At 36.6% G+C, this 16,663-nt stretch overlaps 1 protein-coding gene across 2 annotated transcripts in view; it reads left to right on the plus strand.

The window, feature by feature from the left end:
* The window catches only part of BICC1 (BicC family RNA binding protein 1), a 110,456-nt gene that overhangs the window by 25,005 nt on the left and 68,788 nt on the right, over positions 1-16,663 (plus strand). For both annotated transcript variants that reach the window (XM_030487918.1, XM_030487917.1), the window contains exon 2: positions 11,416-11,462. Coding sequence is in view for 1 of the 2 variants with exons in the window: in XM_030487917.1 (XP_030343777.1) it covers positions 11,416-11,462 (47 nt within the window). In the remaining variant the exon portion in view is untranslated. The remainder of the gene's footprint in view (positions 1-11,415; positions 11,463-16,663) is intronic.

The raw sequence follows: 16,663 nt of genomic DNA on the forward strand, positions 1-16,663 counted from the left end.
TGTCTCATTACTGTTTGAAAAGGCTGCTTTTTTTTTTCCTGTTTTTTTTTTTCTCTTGTAGCTCAGTATGTAACCTGCATTGCAACAGACTTAAACTGGTTTCCTGTATAAAGCTTTGTCTTTGACTTAATCTTGGCTTCTCTCCTGTAATTCCACATCTGTGAATGACGCATAACAAGCAGGGCCATCAGAAAAATATTGTGTATGTTTTTATCCAATTCTGTAGGGGTTTTGTTTCTAATTTTTTTACAGCCTTGCTACATTCTTCGCTTGCATGTAATGAATGATACAGTATCTGTGCACATACCTGACAAGAAAAGTGGTTGTGCATTGGGAGAAAGTTGAATGCTACACAAATAGAAACAATATCCCCAGCCATCAAATTGCTGAGAGCAGAGCTTTTGTATTTGGCAGTTATCCTCTGTCAACCCCTGGGGCACTTCTGATATTATGATTTTCTTTCCCTGTGTAAACAGCAAGTTGTGTTATAAATGGATACTCTGGCTTGGGGGCAGAATGGGATCTGTTGGGCACTGGCAGCAAGAGAGATTCTGTCTCGTGAGGCAGTCAGGGGCTCTTTTTTGCACCCTCACAGCATCCAGTGACTCAAGAAGGCAGCTCCACTACAGAGCTTTTTAGGAAAATTCCAGGCTTTACGTCTCTTCTCTTACTCTTACATGAATGTTTTGACTCATTTCCAGATGTGTGACAGCATGGGGGGACTCAGTCAGCTGCTCTGTCACTGCACGAGTGTTTATGGTGGCTCCTCTCACTAAGTATCTTCCTAGGTGAACAACAGTCCTCAAATGTAGTGTGAGTTAAGTGCATGTTGGCTCATACACTACTATCAACAAGGGAGTAAACTGAGGCAGGCAAGATGAAAGCATGGCTGGAATGCCTTAACCCTGTCACATTGTTTTGATCTCTTCCCTTGTGTCAGGGAGCAAGTGTATAGTAATGGAAAAGTCAGTTGCTGGCATAAATAGGTTTTCATTGCTGTATTAAGAAGTGTTTTATAACAGCAATAGGTCATATGGGATATTGGTGAGATTTTCCTACAGCTACCAGAGCAGCCTTCTCCAGCTGTCTTCTCCAAAACTACCTCTCTTTGGATCATAGGTCAAGAGAATTGATATTATCTAGACTATGTTTCATGTGAGAAAGCACTTTTACTGATTTCATGGTTGGCCACTGACTGCTTCTGTCAGTTTTGTGCCTATGAAGGACATGGAACAAATTAATGGAACGTGAAAATTATTTTTGGCTGGCCTAGTCTTTTGAGCACAGGTTCCCAAATTTCCTGAAGAATTGAAATGCAGAAAGGCCTGTTTGAAGGAAGGAAGACAATTAACTGCTGGAATAAAATAAAAGTTGAACCACCTTAGCTTTTCCCTCCATATCTTGGTAGAGGTGACACTTCTGGAGATGGGATTCCTTTTTGCATCTTCCTAGAGGGCAGCTGGGCCAAGGAGTATAAGAAGATTGAGGTAACAGATGCCTTATTCTTATATTTAGGTAACAAAAATGTTTTATGAACATTAGAATTAATCGTTCTCTTTCCTTTTTAGTACTGTATCCAATATATTCTCAAAAATATTTTTCTCAGAACTGGAGAGGGGGAAATACTGGGGTGAGCTACAGTGCATGAATGTACTTAACATTTTTATCAGGTTTCATTCATGCTAATGGCTTTGGATCTTAGTAAATGTTTCATTATAATTGACAGTATTTGATATTTTCACTTTCTAAAAAGTGATTATCAGTAGCATGGATACAAATTCTTTCTGTCTTAAGAGAAAATAGAAATAGGTTGTTAAACTCAGCTACTACAATATTTAGATGTTGAAAGCTGCCTTCATCTGTTGATTAAAATGGAAGAAAAATACTGCTTATAGTTAAATCTGATGATAGTAATCTGGGAATTTCTTGGTGAAAAAATATCAAAATTTAGGTCTCTGTTCTTGGAAAGGAACCTCTTCATAAAGGAAAGAAAACCTCAGCCCGCCCACATCAGATATTTTCTCTACCTTTGTATGATGTATCTGGAACTCTAACAGTGCTATATAAGACCTCATGATAAAACAAGAAATAATTGAAATCATAAGTTTAAATTCTTAATTTATAAATGCTTACAGTAGTGTGCTGGCTCATTTTTTCAAAGAAAAATGTGGTATCTATCTTCTATGACCAGCAGCCCTCTAGTTGAGATGCCCTGTCTTGAATTCTTTCTTACTTTGCTTATCTTCTTTCCTATAGCTGGGCAGCTGGCTACACTTTCTGCACAGATATTCTCCTATAATTTTAACCTTTTACAATACAATTGAAGTACATATAAACTTGAAATGGAATTTTTGCATTAGCTTGAATCTCCTTATGCCTGAAGGAAACTCTTAAGTGAAGTTGCAGTGGGTTTGGGTTCCTTAGTTTTGTCTTTCTGCTCCCAGAAGCAGGGCCATTGATTTAATCTGTCATTAAAATCAAGAATTCAGAAAGGTTTTTTGAAGTGTTGGAGATAGAATGACTTCAAAAGAGATTCCTTACTCTTCGGTTTATCAAGTTGTGGTTGAGCAGCTGAGTATTCTAAGGAAAAGAAGCTTTGGTTTCACACTAAGTTTTGACAGTGAGAAATAAAGTTGAGAACAGGCACTAGAAATGCTCGCATCAAACTAAAGAAGTTGTAAAAATTTGCATGAAGGAAAAGGAAGCTGAAAACTTCATTTAGAAGCATCAGCTGGCATGTCTACAGCTGGAAATGGCAGAAGTCCTTGAATACATATGAAAGATGACATAGGATACTTCCACGAATATTTTACTTGGTATCCTAAAGCAGAGTAGAAGAATCAACTTGTGCAGTTTTGGGATAGACTGCCAGTAATCTTTTTTGCATTTTGGTCTCTTCCTGATCTATGGTTGCAGTTCTACCAACAGCAATCCTTATCAACCTACAAAGGGGAAGGTTTTGTTACTGGGAACAAGCGTTGATCTGAGGCAGCTAATAGAGCAGTTTCAGTCAGGTAATACAGTGCTGACAGGCAGCTTTCCTCGCATCGTTCTGAAGAGCAGCTGGCAGGAAGTGAAGCATTCACTTCATTATCTTCATTGAAATCCTAAATCTTGTGCTATGAACTTGACTGTGCTCCACGTCACATAAGGGAGTGTTCTGTGGTTGTGCAGATGAGCTAGACACGTGTGCCTCTCAAAGGAGAGATTTCTTACAAGGAAAAAGGGGCTCTCAAAGCAACCCCTACTTCACAACCTGCTTTCAAGCTGTGACTTGGCTAAAAAAATAAATAAATAGACTTTCTCTATGCAGACACTTGGCAGACAGCTTTTTCCCTAGAGATAAATTTGTTTTGCAAAATTAGAAAAATCTGTTGTTAGATATCTAAAATTTACAGTTGTGTATTAGATTATTGGTTCTAGATAGGACTTCTATGGTTTTGCAACTCTAAAATATTGATGGAGGAATCGACAAGGTAAGTAGCCTTCAGTGTAATTATTATTTCCTGCCCCCCCCCCCCCCCTTGGTGCTGTTAGCCACCAAATGCATTGAGTCCTCACAAACTAGAAGCAAATCTCTAGGAATGTTTGTTCAAGATCAATGTCTTTTTGGTCTTTAGAGTGTATATGTTGGTATTTTTCCTTGCATTCTTTCTTGGCAAAGTATGCAGAGGTAGTTGGAGTAAGCATAGTTTATTTTAAGCTTTCACTTGTTTGCTGTGTTGTTCTTTCTTTCATCCATTCATCACTTGCGATGATAAAATTTTTTGAATTTTAGTTGTAGGATGGTTCTAGTTATTTACCAACAATCTTCATTTTAATATAGTGTGCAGGGGAAAACACTTTATCAAAAAGTAAATATTTTAATAAGTGAATATACATATATAATCTTCATGATATTTTATTTCAGAAAATGTAGGCTTAAAGAGAGAATGAAGAATATGGACATCTTTCCCGTCTGTGTTTACATGTGTGTTCAGATGGCATTGACCTTGGATGCCATCTGAAGGCATCCAAGAAAGGCATCATCAAGAAAGCTCAACCAGTTAGCAAATAGTCTGAAAAGAGACCATAGACGCTGGACTTCAGGGGGCCCATAGATACTGTATTTCAACAGCAGGGTAAAAGTAACCTGTACGCAGTCTGCCTTTTTCCCAGAATTAGTTATGTCTGTCAGGAGTTAGAGCACATCTGGCCTCTTTATGGGTAGCTTAGTATATGTATCAAGTTCCTGCTAACAGAGGGAGATACAGTGGAACCCACCCAAAAATGTCCAGATATTTAATAGTCTATTTATTATCATTAACTGACCATGCTGAAACTTATCCAATTGTTCTTTGGCTGTTCTGCCAGAGGAAGAGTGCTCCCATATAAACGTTTTAGGTTTGTATCATGGATATCTTTTTTTCTGCATTGTTATTAATTTTTTTTTTTCTGATTTAACAAACGGCGACTATCTCGTTTTCATCTCCAGTCCAAGGGTCCTTTCATCAGAGAATATGTAGATATTGGGTAATTTTCATCATATCCCAGATATCATGTAGGTCCTGACTTGACGAATTTGTCAGCATGGTATTCGGTCAGGTTTATTTTTTGCTATTTTTCTTAGTGTCAGTGCCTTCTTGAGTATTTTGGGGATTGTCTCCTTTTGCCCACCCCACCTTTCAGATGTCTCCAGTTGACTTTTTGGCTTTACTCTGACCTGTCTATGGTAAGCATCCTCAAAACCTAAAGGGTGCTTTATGTGTGAATTTAAGAAAGTTTAAATGCCTGATTTTCATTCATTGGCTCTGGAAAACTTGATCATATTTATCAAGCCACTTGAGAACCTAAAATACTGAGATTTATGGTATGTGTTACAGGTTACTTCATGAAATTTAATATAATAAATATAAAAGAACATGGATTCTTGCTGAAAAGCAGTATTGAAGATTATTATGCAGATTTCTTGTTACTTTTCTTGCCAGACCCTTTTATTTTAGCTGAGTTGCCTCTCTAACTTGCTAGTTTCTAAGCAGAAAATTGTGAGATTACCTTTGTAATTACGAGAAAAATGGAAAATTGTTTTGTTTGGATTTCAACAAATTCAATTTAAGGTCAGATTTTTTTCTTTAACAATGTGTGCTCTATCTTCATGTTCCTAAAAGCATATTTTCAGCAATTTGGCTTAGGTCTGTTGCCACTGGGGAGGAATTCTTTATCTTGGCTTGATATAAGCAAGCTTTCAGAGTATGTATGGGTTAGTGTCTGACTTTGTGCACAGGAAAACATAATCTTTTTGTCAGGTGGTTTCTGGTTCAATGAAAAAGTTTTTCATGTTTTTTTTTTTGTGTATGATAACTGGGTAACTTCTGAGAAATAGCTCAGGCTTTCAATATGAATAACTATCCATTTCATTTAAAAAATAATAATAAATCGCATGCTACATAGCTAGCATGTTTCTATGTCAGTTTCAGGGGAAAAAAAAGTAAGTCTAACATGAGGAAAATCTTGATGTAAATGTTATGAGTTTTCTCATTCAACTGATAGGGAAGGTAAAGAATAATAGAATACTTACAGTATTCTAAAATTTCTTGAAATTCTGTTAAAATGAAAATAATATCTAGTTATCACATCCTTAGAGTGTTTTGATGCTGAAACCTGAAGAGCCAAATATGCTTTTATGTTCTCTTACAAGTGTAGTCTTTAAATGCAGGTAGAGGAAGAAGTTTTGATAGTAATAAACATAAAGGCAAATTCACAAACATATTATATTGTGGTTTTGATAACAATTTCAAGAGTTTAGAAAATGAGACACGAAGCTAATGTGTCAAATTAACGCAAAGTTACAATAATTCATTTAAACAAGACTTGATCAATGTATCTTGGGTTCAATTTCTGGAAAATATGGCCTGTATTGTAACAGGTTTTTTCACAGTTAAAATAATATTTGAAGTAAAAGTTCAAATTCATTTTTCCATGTGAACTGAGAAGAAACTACAATTGGGCTTTTTATAATTTGGTGATTAACTAGACAAGTGGTGTACTTCATGGATACCATAATAGTTAACACCTGTTTCAACTGGTTTATATTTGTATTGGATGGAACCTTGGCAATCCAATATATCTTGAAAAGCAAAAATCTAATACGAAATATTTCATGGTATGGAAGAAATTGCAATAAACAGAGTTCAGCTTAAAATATAAAATGCTTATTATGCACATTTACATAGCCTTTTGCCTATATTTCTGAAACCATTACCAGTTTGTGTAAAAGTAATCCTAGTTTTTGTGAAGGTCAGTTAAGTGATTATTCAATGTCATAAAATAAATACTGTTTCTAAGAAAACTATTTCCTGAGTAGCAGAGGTTGGCAGAAATGAATCCATTTGTTAGTCAGAAGTCAGTACACTGTATTAATTACCATTTGGTTTGTGGCTTCTCTCAAATCTGCTTTGAGGACAGGGACCATTGACAAAAGAGTGGACTGGTCTCCTCAGGTGGGTAACTAGGCATGGTTTTTCAGAGCTCATCTTGAAATCCTGTCACAGCACTTATGCTTTCCTATTTCTCAATAGAGACACTGTTCAACAGTTGTCATTGTACACATTTAGTTTTGTTCAAGGAGTACTTTCTTTGGCTTGGTATCTCTTTTGGTGTAGAATGTGCTGCTAGAAAGTTAACAGCTCTTCTTCTACTTGGGTCATATCTGTGGTGCCTGGTCCTGCTGGTAGAGGAGCCTGTGGTACTGGAGAAGACTTAGAGAAAGATAATTTTGTCTGTTACTGCTTCTTGACGCTGTTGTTGCCTGAACACCTTCAGCTGGCACGTGCCAGAGCTGCCAGCTAAGTAAGCACCAAAAAAATCTTCCCTCTGCCCTTCCTAGCTAAGTAAGACTGGGGGGCTATTCCAGTAAATGGTACTTATTATGCCAAGTAAAGCTAGACCTGGTCCCCATTGTTGCTGCACAGAAAGTTCTACTGTCAGACAAAGGAGAGCAGCACAAGGTGGAAGTGAGCAGCAAAGGCTGTTTCTTTTGGTGGCTGGGAACTTTCTTGTACAACTAAAGCCTGTCTGTGTTCCACAAGTAAATACTTGGACTTGTCCATTTAAAAACATTCCCACAGCAACTGAAGATAGTGGGGCTCTAGTAACCTGCATCTGGAGGAAGAAAGCTGTAAAAGTATTTTTAAATTATTATTTGAAGTGGAATTTAGCAAGCCATTAAATAACTGAACTGCACTTGTTGGCATTATTTCCTAGATCAGGATTAGTGATGGTAACTTAAGTGCTACGCAATAGTGTCACTTTTTAATGTTGTTTGTTACTGGTATAGTATTTTGAAATCATTAATTTCACTTAAATTCAGAAAATGCAACACTTTGTCTATTAAAATATGAAAGCTTATTTCAAATTTAATGATGAGATGGGCTACATGTTGCCTTCTATGCATCACAGGGACAGCACTGCTGGCCTCCTCAGCCTCCCAAAAAAGACTTGTTCTCCTGGGTGTTTGAGAACTTGGAAATCTACTGCTTTTTGAAGGAAGCTTCATTTCATATTAAAGTTTTAAGTTATATTAATAAGATTACTAAAATCTGCCATATACGTCAGACCTGAATTTGGGGAGCTTGTCAACGTGGTATTTCAAAGATGAGGATTGTTTTGAGAATCAGGGTAAATACTCTTGTTTAGAAAAGTTGAGCTTAGGATGCAATGACCTAGTAGATGTTTTTTCCTAAATACAAAGTAATCCTTGCTTTTGTTTCAGTTTATCTGATTTGAGGTAAACCTCAGTGACTTACTAAACTGCAGCTCATTGTAGTAAACACTGTAAATGGTTTCCATTTTTAATGACTCGTACATGGATTTCATAACTCAAAAATGCTTCTCTTGCTCATTTCCCTGCAGAAGATACTGGTTTTGTTTTGTTTCAGCAAAAATCTGTTTAGTCTTTCAATAATGAAAGAAATGGATAAGTTTCCCCTTGTGTTTGGCTACTGTTCCTGTTTCCAGAGGTGCTAGAACTATCTTTCCCTGCTTTGGAGAGGAAGAAAAGCTTCAAGATAATTTAATGTGAATAGTAAATGTTTCGCACACGTTGGAAACTTTCTTAGGTATAGGTACTTAGGCTAAAATGTATGTAATTGTGGTTAGCATCCCAAAATTCATACACTACTGATGAAATTTAATTTTTCTTAACTGTAATTTCTCCTCATAGAAATAAGAAAGTAAATATTAGGAAGCAAGTAGAATAAGAGAAGAATAGCTAACCTAAAAGGAAACATAACATACTGCTTCATATAGTTTGTCTTCAAATTTTCAGGCATATTTTTTTTTCTTTTATAGTGAAAGACACCGTCCTAAGTGGGACTCCGTTCTTTAACCCACAATTTTGAGCCTTTTTTTTTTTTTTTTTTTTTTCTATTTTTATTCGGCACATAGTGGAGATGGTAATGACTACATCACCTTAATATACAAAAACTATTTTATATGAAAAATTATCAGAGGCATACCTCGTCATGGATTAAATAGTGTTGTATCATGGATGTGAAATGCAAAAAATACTAATATATTGCAATATGTTTTTAGTTACATGAAAAACTGGTTTAAGGTACAGAGATCTTAAACTTCAGTGTTTCTTTCCAAAAATGTCACACAGTCTTCCCTGCCTTTTCATAGATATCACCAGACCTGTCAAATAGGTTGTCATAAAACATCTTAAGTGCTGAAAAAATCTATAGTGAAAAACAATGTCTTTATAGTATGGTGTTACAACTAAAACTACTGATTACTAACTCAAGATGTTTCGAAGCGCCATTTCCTCCAACTTAACTGTTCTCTGCACTATTTTGTTTGTTTGTTTGTTGTTTTGTTTTGGTATTTTTTCCTGTGAAGCCAGTTTAGGACGTTCTCATTCCCTTTTCTTCCTTAGTTTGTCTGTGCTCATTGGAGTCCATCTGTTGTGCCATACAGTTGTTGTTGGGACCAAGCTGTAAATCAGTTCACCAGAATGATTCAGATTAAAAATAAACCTACAATAAAAAGCTTGGAATTTGCTTTGTCAGCATTCTGTTTAAATGCCCTGCAGAGCATCACTGTGATTATCTAAGCCATCTCTTGTTTGTATTCAGTTTAGAAATATGTAGCTGTAGCTGGAACAAAATCTGTCTATTCTCAGAACTGCAACTTCAGCCTCACATCTGTCATATTCTCATCTCCAATTTATCTCCTCTACCTTCTGATTAAAAGCATCTTGGTCCTGTGTTTCACTTGAAATAGAGTGGTGGTACTCCTTGTTTCCCAGAAGTGTTTCATAGCAATTCCTGAATTAATGGAAAACTTGTGAAACAACATGAATCTATGAAGTGGCTGCTGTCAAAAGAAAGTTGTGTTTTTCTATGGGTATCTGTAGCTTGTAAATCTGAAACTGAAATCTTCTTCAACTGTTTCCTCTGCTTCCAGAAAATCTTGTTCTGGTGAAGGTGTACCAGTTCACTCTTCTCTTAAAAGCACTTGCAGGTTTTGAGGGTGAGGAGGGCTTTGTTTTCTTCTCTGACTTGTGGAATTGTGGAATCTGGAATTGCTCTACAGCAAGATGACTGCTTGACAGGCTTCATTCACTGCCTCTACTGTGACTACACTTGAGTTAAATAACAAACTCCTGAACTGTATGAGATAAAATTCTTGGTGTACACTTTCTCTGTGGTATTTAAGTGGTGGTGTTGATATTTTGAGTAGCCTGTTTCAAATGCAGTGCAGTCCTTCCTCTGCAGTGGAAAAAGTCTTCTTGTGTCTCTAGCCTGTATCTGCTCAGTTGCATTTGTTCTTAGGTTGAGTTATCTGAGTTAACGTTAACTTAAGAGTGTGGAATTGCTTGTGTAATTGGAAGAGTGGCGAGAACAAAGTACCTGAAGCAGTTTTGAAGCTAGGGTAATGGGGTAAGCTGAGGATTGGTTTTGTACATGAGCAGCACAGAGAAATCATGGTAACAATGAGTTTCTTCAGTAATCCAGTACCATTCAGGAAACTTCATTTAGGATTGGAGTTCTGTTTGGAGGCATCCCTTTCTCTAGGGAAAAGGAAACTATCCTCTTCATCATCAGCTTGAGCTACTGTGTTTTGAATTGATTGCTAGGTCTCAGGTTGCTACATAGATAAGCTACAATGTAAGGTACATGCACTACAGCTTACTAAGATCTATGATTTTAAGTGCTGTCATTTACATTAACTAAATTTAAAATGATGGGTTTAAATACATGTGGGAGATAATCAAAGTCTTGCTCTTGAAATCACTGATTTATATGATTGCTTCCAGGCTGTGTTCTGCAATGGTGTTTTGTTCTGCCATTTTGATGGTGTTAGCACTGTTCTTGAAAAGTACTCTTTACAGCCACATGTACTTAGTTATTATTCACTCTTCCTTTTGTTAGCATTTTGTTTTATGTAAATATGAATGTCCCAGTATGACCAGTACAGCCCTACAGTACAGGGAGCATTTTAGTATGCTGACATATGTACCTCTAGGTACATAGGTCTGTTATCACAAAATCAAGATTTTACCTTTCAGCCTTTGATTTCCTAGCCTAAGAGGGAGAAAATCTTAATTTTCCCCTGTTTAACAAGTGCTTCTTTGCCCACAGTTGCCAAGCCCTACCAGCAGCCATGCTCAGTGCTGCTTTTAGCTTTGAGTCACCTCTCTTGAATGTCACTCTCAAGTGTTCAAATGTGCTTATGTGTCTGGTTTGTACAATGGCACCATTTCTAGTGGAACTATCTAGGGTTGCCTTTTGTTTTATAGCTGCTTTGAATGTAGCAGCTCATAAACATTGACTGGGGGAAAGTACATGTTGCAAAATTTCACTGGATAACAAACAAATGAGAGGAATATTTAACAGCACTAATAACTGTTCAGATTTTTGTGGCATTTTCTCAGTCTCAGAAAACCAAATAGCAGTAGCTCTATTTCTCATCAATATAGAAAAATAGCAGAATAGAGGAAAAAAGACTTTTAATGTGATTCTGGCTTACTGTAATGCTTATTCTTGTTTTGGTTCTGATTTTTAACCTTGATACAGGAAAACTTGTGCCCTCCTAGCTTTATTTTGATGCTTCTATTGGTGGAATTACACAGCAAAGTATGCAGTGTGAATGTACCATTGGACTTAAATGACTATTTACTTTGTAAGTAAAATATGTATCAGTATATTATAGCTCTAGGTTGCAAATATGAACATCTGCTTGGATTCCATCCTGAGTAAGTGACTTGCAAAAGGCTGTTCTGGGCCTTACTGGTTGACAAATATTTAGTGTATGAGAAAACATTACTCTGAGTTATAATTTCATATTAGCATGTACTCATTGAAAACTTCTCTATGTAAATCTGTAAATTTCCTCCTATATATTTTGTAACCAGATTGCATTTTTGTTTTACAGCTGCTGCAGAAGGCAAAGGGAAAAGTGGGGAAGACTTTTTTCAGAAGGTAAGAAAGATACTAAATTCTATAACATCAGTTGACTAGAGAAGAAATTTACGCCCATTGCTTGTTCATGAGCAACTTAATGTACAGTTTCCACTGTATTGATCAAATTCCAAAAGTGTTTTTGTCATTTAATGTGTCTACTAACCATCAGCTGTGCATGGAATGGGATGAGAAATGTTCTCTGGTGTATGCTACTGTCATGCATGTGCAACAACTTAATTCTTCTTTAACTGAAATGTCAAAATAAATGTTATGAAAGTTTATTTTCCTTAATAGCAGGGGGTTCATCCAGAAGAGGAGATGGTCTCAAGGGTTTTATGATATGGATAAACACTACATCCTGTTATTGAAAAACTGGCATGAAACTTATTGTGATATTGTCGAAAGCGTAAATATTTGGTTGAGAAATGCAGAAGCCTTTTAAGAAAGAAATGCACAATCCACAGAGTGATTCAATAAAGTCTGTGGTTAGACAGAGGCACGGAATGACTGGAAAAAGTAGTCCTGCAGCAGCTAAGCTACAAAGAGAAGCATGGTCAAGAGCAATGACTTCAAAATTAATTTTGCAAAGCAACATGGTTTTTGGTGTTGTGGTGTTTTGGTTTGGTTTGGTTTTTTGTGTGTGGTGTTTTTTTTCCCCCAAGAATAGTGTGTAAAATATTATTCACGAGTTATGTTAATGAAGATCTGCATACAGTATGCTAATAAAAATGATGAGCTGCTTTGTCTGTCTTGCCTGTAGAGAAGACATTATAGATGTTTGTGCTTTATACTGAAATGCCTTGAAACTCCTTTTTGATTGGTTGAGCATTAAACTTTGTTGTATTTTCCATGTTTTCTTCGTATTTGTAGGTGGTACTTCAAAAAAGGTGTCTCTTTAGGTACAAAAGAGTAGTTTGTCCTGCACGTGGGTATCAGATGCTTTGATGAATGCTGGTGGGGAGGAGTATGTATGCTGCTGAAATGTTTATTTTTTTTTAAAAGTATTTTGTGGAATACTTCAGATGATGTTGCTTTTGACTGACAATGAGAGTTATTTTTCTGAACATGATACTTGTGTTTCACTGTCTAATATTAGTGTGCGCAGAGAAGAATGTTAATATTTCTCTTAGGATTTTATGAGAATGCATGGAGTTTTTTACTTGCTGAAACAATGTGAAGCCATAGTAGTGTATACTTCATTCTATGAATCATTTGTTTTACAACCGTATTTTCTCACACTTGTATAAATCTGCTTATAGTTCTTGAAGCTGTGGATAAAATATTTCCTTTGTGTGAGGCTGAGTGACTTAAATATTTGATGTATATTTGAATACTTGATTATTTACTGTAGGTATGATGCACCTGACAGTTATGTATTTACTAGTGTAATAGCAAAAGATTGTTTTGATTTTAGTGGGGAAGCAAAATGTGCTAAACTTCAAGTACGTGAATAAGAGTATGCTACTTATCCATATTGATAATAGATGTAGTGGCTATTTTGGTGTTAATATATTGTCATACATGTGCATAGTTAGTGTATGGGCACAGGGTGGATGCTGTGATAGGTTAAAGCGGAGTAGTTTTGACATTCTTTGTACAGTCTCATCAACTCAATAGTTTAGATTGCAGAAGTTTGAGTACATACACACAAGCTACAGCTAATAAAACCAGATGGAAACTATCTTCTTTGAGAGTTTTCTTGTTCAAAAAAAATCTTTGGACAGTTGCTCATAGCTTACTCACCGTCTCTGTCTGTGCAATTTCCTTTAATCAGAGTTAAGCTTTTTCCTTTCTCATGTGAAATCAGTAAGGCAGAATTTCTGGAGGTAGAATGAAGACCCTTTTCATGTATTTCATGTTGTCTAGTAAGGAAGAAAGTGATTTGTGCATTAGAAACACATTGCAAACTGAAGCAGCAAGATACTTTCAGAAACTTAATATGAATTCGAAGCTATAGTAAATGCATTTTTTAAATAGTTTTGAAAATGAGACTTCAGGGTATTATTGCCAGTCTTTTGAGTGGAATGTGAAGGGGAAGTGCATCATTTCAGAGGCACATCAAGGACTGAGGATGTAATTTGCGTAAATGATGCCATGTTTAGTATTTTTTGACAAACTTTACTCTCGATGTGTTGAAGATAGTATGTGGAAGGGGCGCGTGAAGTGAAAGAAGTTTCCATGTGAATGCTTGAAATGATGGAAGTAACAAGGCAAAGATTCAGGAAGGTGATTCCGTATGTCAAGACATACAGACCAAGAGGGAGGAGAGAGGAGGCTGGTTCTGGAGGGAGTGGGACAATGCTGACTTCTTGCAGATGGCTCTGTAAAAAGTGGCTTCTGGGTCTTGCTTGCTGGCTGGTCAGTGGGGAACAGTACTCAGTTCTTTATTAGCTTGTCCTCAGGAGGAAGAAGAATTACTCATATGTTTTCTGAGCTGGGCTCAACATCAGGAACTCAACCTAGATTCTTAAGCATACATGTAGTGTGCTCTAATGAATCTGTCGTGCTTTTGAAGAAAGGAAAGTTATTACAAGGGTTTGGTGCTAAGTAGTCTTTTACTAGTCTTCTAACATGTGAGCAAGCAGTATTACTTTGGATTTTCATAATCAAGCATACTCTCAGTGGATGGGAACTGCCTGCATCAACTTTTATCTTTTGAAATTTAGTAAAACAATTTAAATGTCAGAATGCATTATTTCCCTGAGCATTTTAGCAGAAACAAGCACATGTTCTGTACTTGCTGGTGGAGTTACAGAATAAGCCCCAGTTCTTAGGTGCAAATGGCAAATTAAGCTAACATTTCTGCCCTGTCATGGCAGGGAAAATCAAGTGATGTGAAGTGCCAGTGTCTTGAGCCAGCATCCATTTTCAGTTGATGGTGGAATTTTTCTATTGCGTTCCGTAACATCTGGTTCACGCCTCATAGGAAAGCAAGGCCCTTCCTAGACAAAGCCAGAACATTGTTCCAAGGAACATATAATTTATGTAGCCCTATAGATATGCATGGCAGTCTTACATAAAATGTAAGAAGGTGGTGGGTTTCTGCCCTGAAGAGTTCATAATCCTTAACAGATGAGGGTTGGCTCTGTGGACAGAGGGGAATTTAATGCATCATTTCTGTTTGCTTTTAGTTCTTGTGTCATGAAGTCTTCTTTTAACTCTTAAACACTTGGAAGTCTTAGCGTGGCTGATAACCTTTCATTCTGAAATTTTACATGGCAAGCATCTAGCCTTGTCATGGGACCGTCAACAATATAGGGGGTGCTAGTTGAAGGTTGTGGGATTAGAAGAAGTTGGGTGGAGTTCTTGCGCTCATGTGGTACTGCATGTCCATCACAGAGTAGTGATTGAAATGGTACACATGTGGTGCTCTGCCCAAGTGCTTGACTCTGAGTCAGATGTAAACTTACTTCAGCATAATTCAGTGTATGTGTTAGTTATGGGTGTTTGGAATATTTCTGAAGGGGTACCTTGGCTGCTCTTTTCCTGGCTTTCGAGAGTACATTTTCAAAATGTGAGCTTAAGAAGCACAATATACTACCAGCCAGCTGTAATTTGTGGGGTTTTTGTTTCTGAATGTTTGAGACTTAGGTTTTGTGGGTTTAGGGTTTTTGGGTTTTTTTTTTTTCTCCCCCCCACCTCCCCCCCGTGGGTTTTTGTTTGGTTTTTTGTTTGTATTTGTTAATTTATAATTAATATATATTTGTTAAAAATGGTGTTTGTAGGAATATATCCATTTGCATAGTTGCAGATACCTAAGGTTTTTTTAAGGTATCACTGGATTTACACAAAATGTGTTTAAATGCCTGTGCTTCTCTTGATTGCAGACTTTTGTTATTCCCTGAAGGGGATGTAATCATGCTTGGGAGTATGAAGATGCAAATGGACAAATGTTGCATATGTGTACCAAAATCTCTTCTGTTAAATATTAGGAGCTTAGAAGTGTAAAGGAAGACTAAGGTTTTCTTAATTTCTTCTTCCAGTCCTTACATGTAACATGCTTCATCTGTAGCTTCTTATTTTATTAAATGAGTAGTACCTTAAAAGATAGTGAGGTATCTTCCATTTTGGAAGCAATATTTGGTGAAACCATCCTTTGAAATTAATTGTGTTTCCAGTATAGATATCGGAAGCAGTAGTAGTAAGAGATTTAAAAATAAATAAAAATCCTAAAACAAACAAAACAAAAATTGCAAATATTTGAAGAAAAAATATTATAGGGTATATCTAATTGTATCTTTAACCAACTTGGTGTTAAATTGCTCCTCTCTATGCAGTAATTATAAATGGATGTACATTACCTTTATTTGTTTAGGAGGCTCTGTCATGAAAGGCAGTAGGGAAGCTCCCTCAAGCCCTGTTTGTTTATCTAAGACAGTAAAAGAGCTTGTTTTGCAACATCCTGTATTTCCACTTGTATCTTTCTTAGACGTTTAAGTTAAGTAACCTTGTAACTTTGAAAATCCTATGTCTATATTGATACAGTGTTTATGTATACATAAATGTTTTTGTGCATATAGATAATCATACTGATACAAATAAATGTAACCAATTGTATTTCTCTGTCTTCAGTAGGTCAAGCTGAAAGTTTGTCGGTCATCCCTTTTAATCTCTGAACATGAAACATGTAGGTAGAGCTTCAAATGTGAATGGCGTAGGGCATTTTGAAGCATAAAACATATTAATCATTGACTGGGGACTAACATGTCTCAGGCTAATTATTATCCATGTTCAGCAGTCACTTCTGAAGGGCTTTCCATGTGTCTTCATCCATGACTTCTCTCGAACTGCCTATTTATAGTTTCCCTAAGGCTATATTCCCATTTCTGATGGCAACCGCTCAGCTATTGGTTTCTTCCACTGCTATTTATCGTGCTAGTGAGACATAGTGAGTTCAGGGTTGTTATACATTATCATGGGTTTTGTCTCCGTTTCAACCACAAGAGCAGTTTTGAACTGCAGAATCTGGTTCCACACCTTCTACTTTTTCCAGGTAGAAATCAGTATCTACATTAGCATTAAAATAACCTCTTGATGTAGAGTTTGGCTTATAGTGTGTGACAAGGATATATTAAGACCATACGTTTCCCGAATTTGCTTGAAATGCCTGGCTGTGCTAGGCTGTAATGGGAATGCTGGCATGCACTTCTAATTTACATTTAGCTTCCTCTCATCTAGCTTCTCAAGAAAAGGAAGCTACTGCTCGGAGAGGGCGGTAT

Source organism: Strigops habroptila, chromosome 5 (genome assembly GCF_004027225.2).
Source record: "Strigops habroptila isolate Jane chromosome 5, bStrHab1.2.pri, whole genome shotgun sequence".
Taxonomy (NCBI): domain Eukaryota; kingdom Metazoa; phylum Chordata; class Aves; order Psittaciformes; family Psittacidae; genus Strigops; species Strigops habroptila.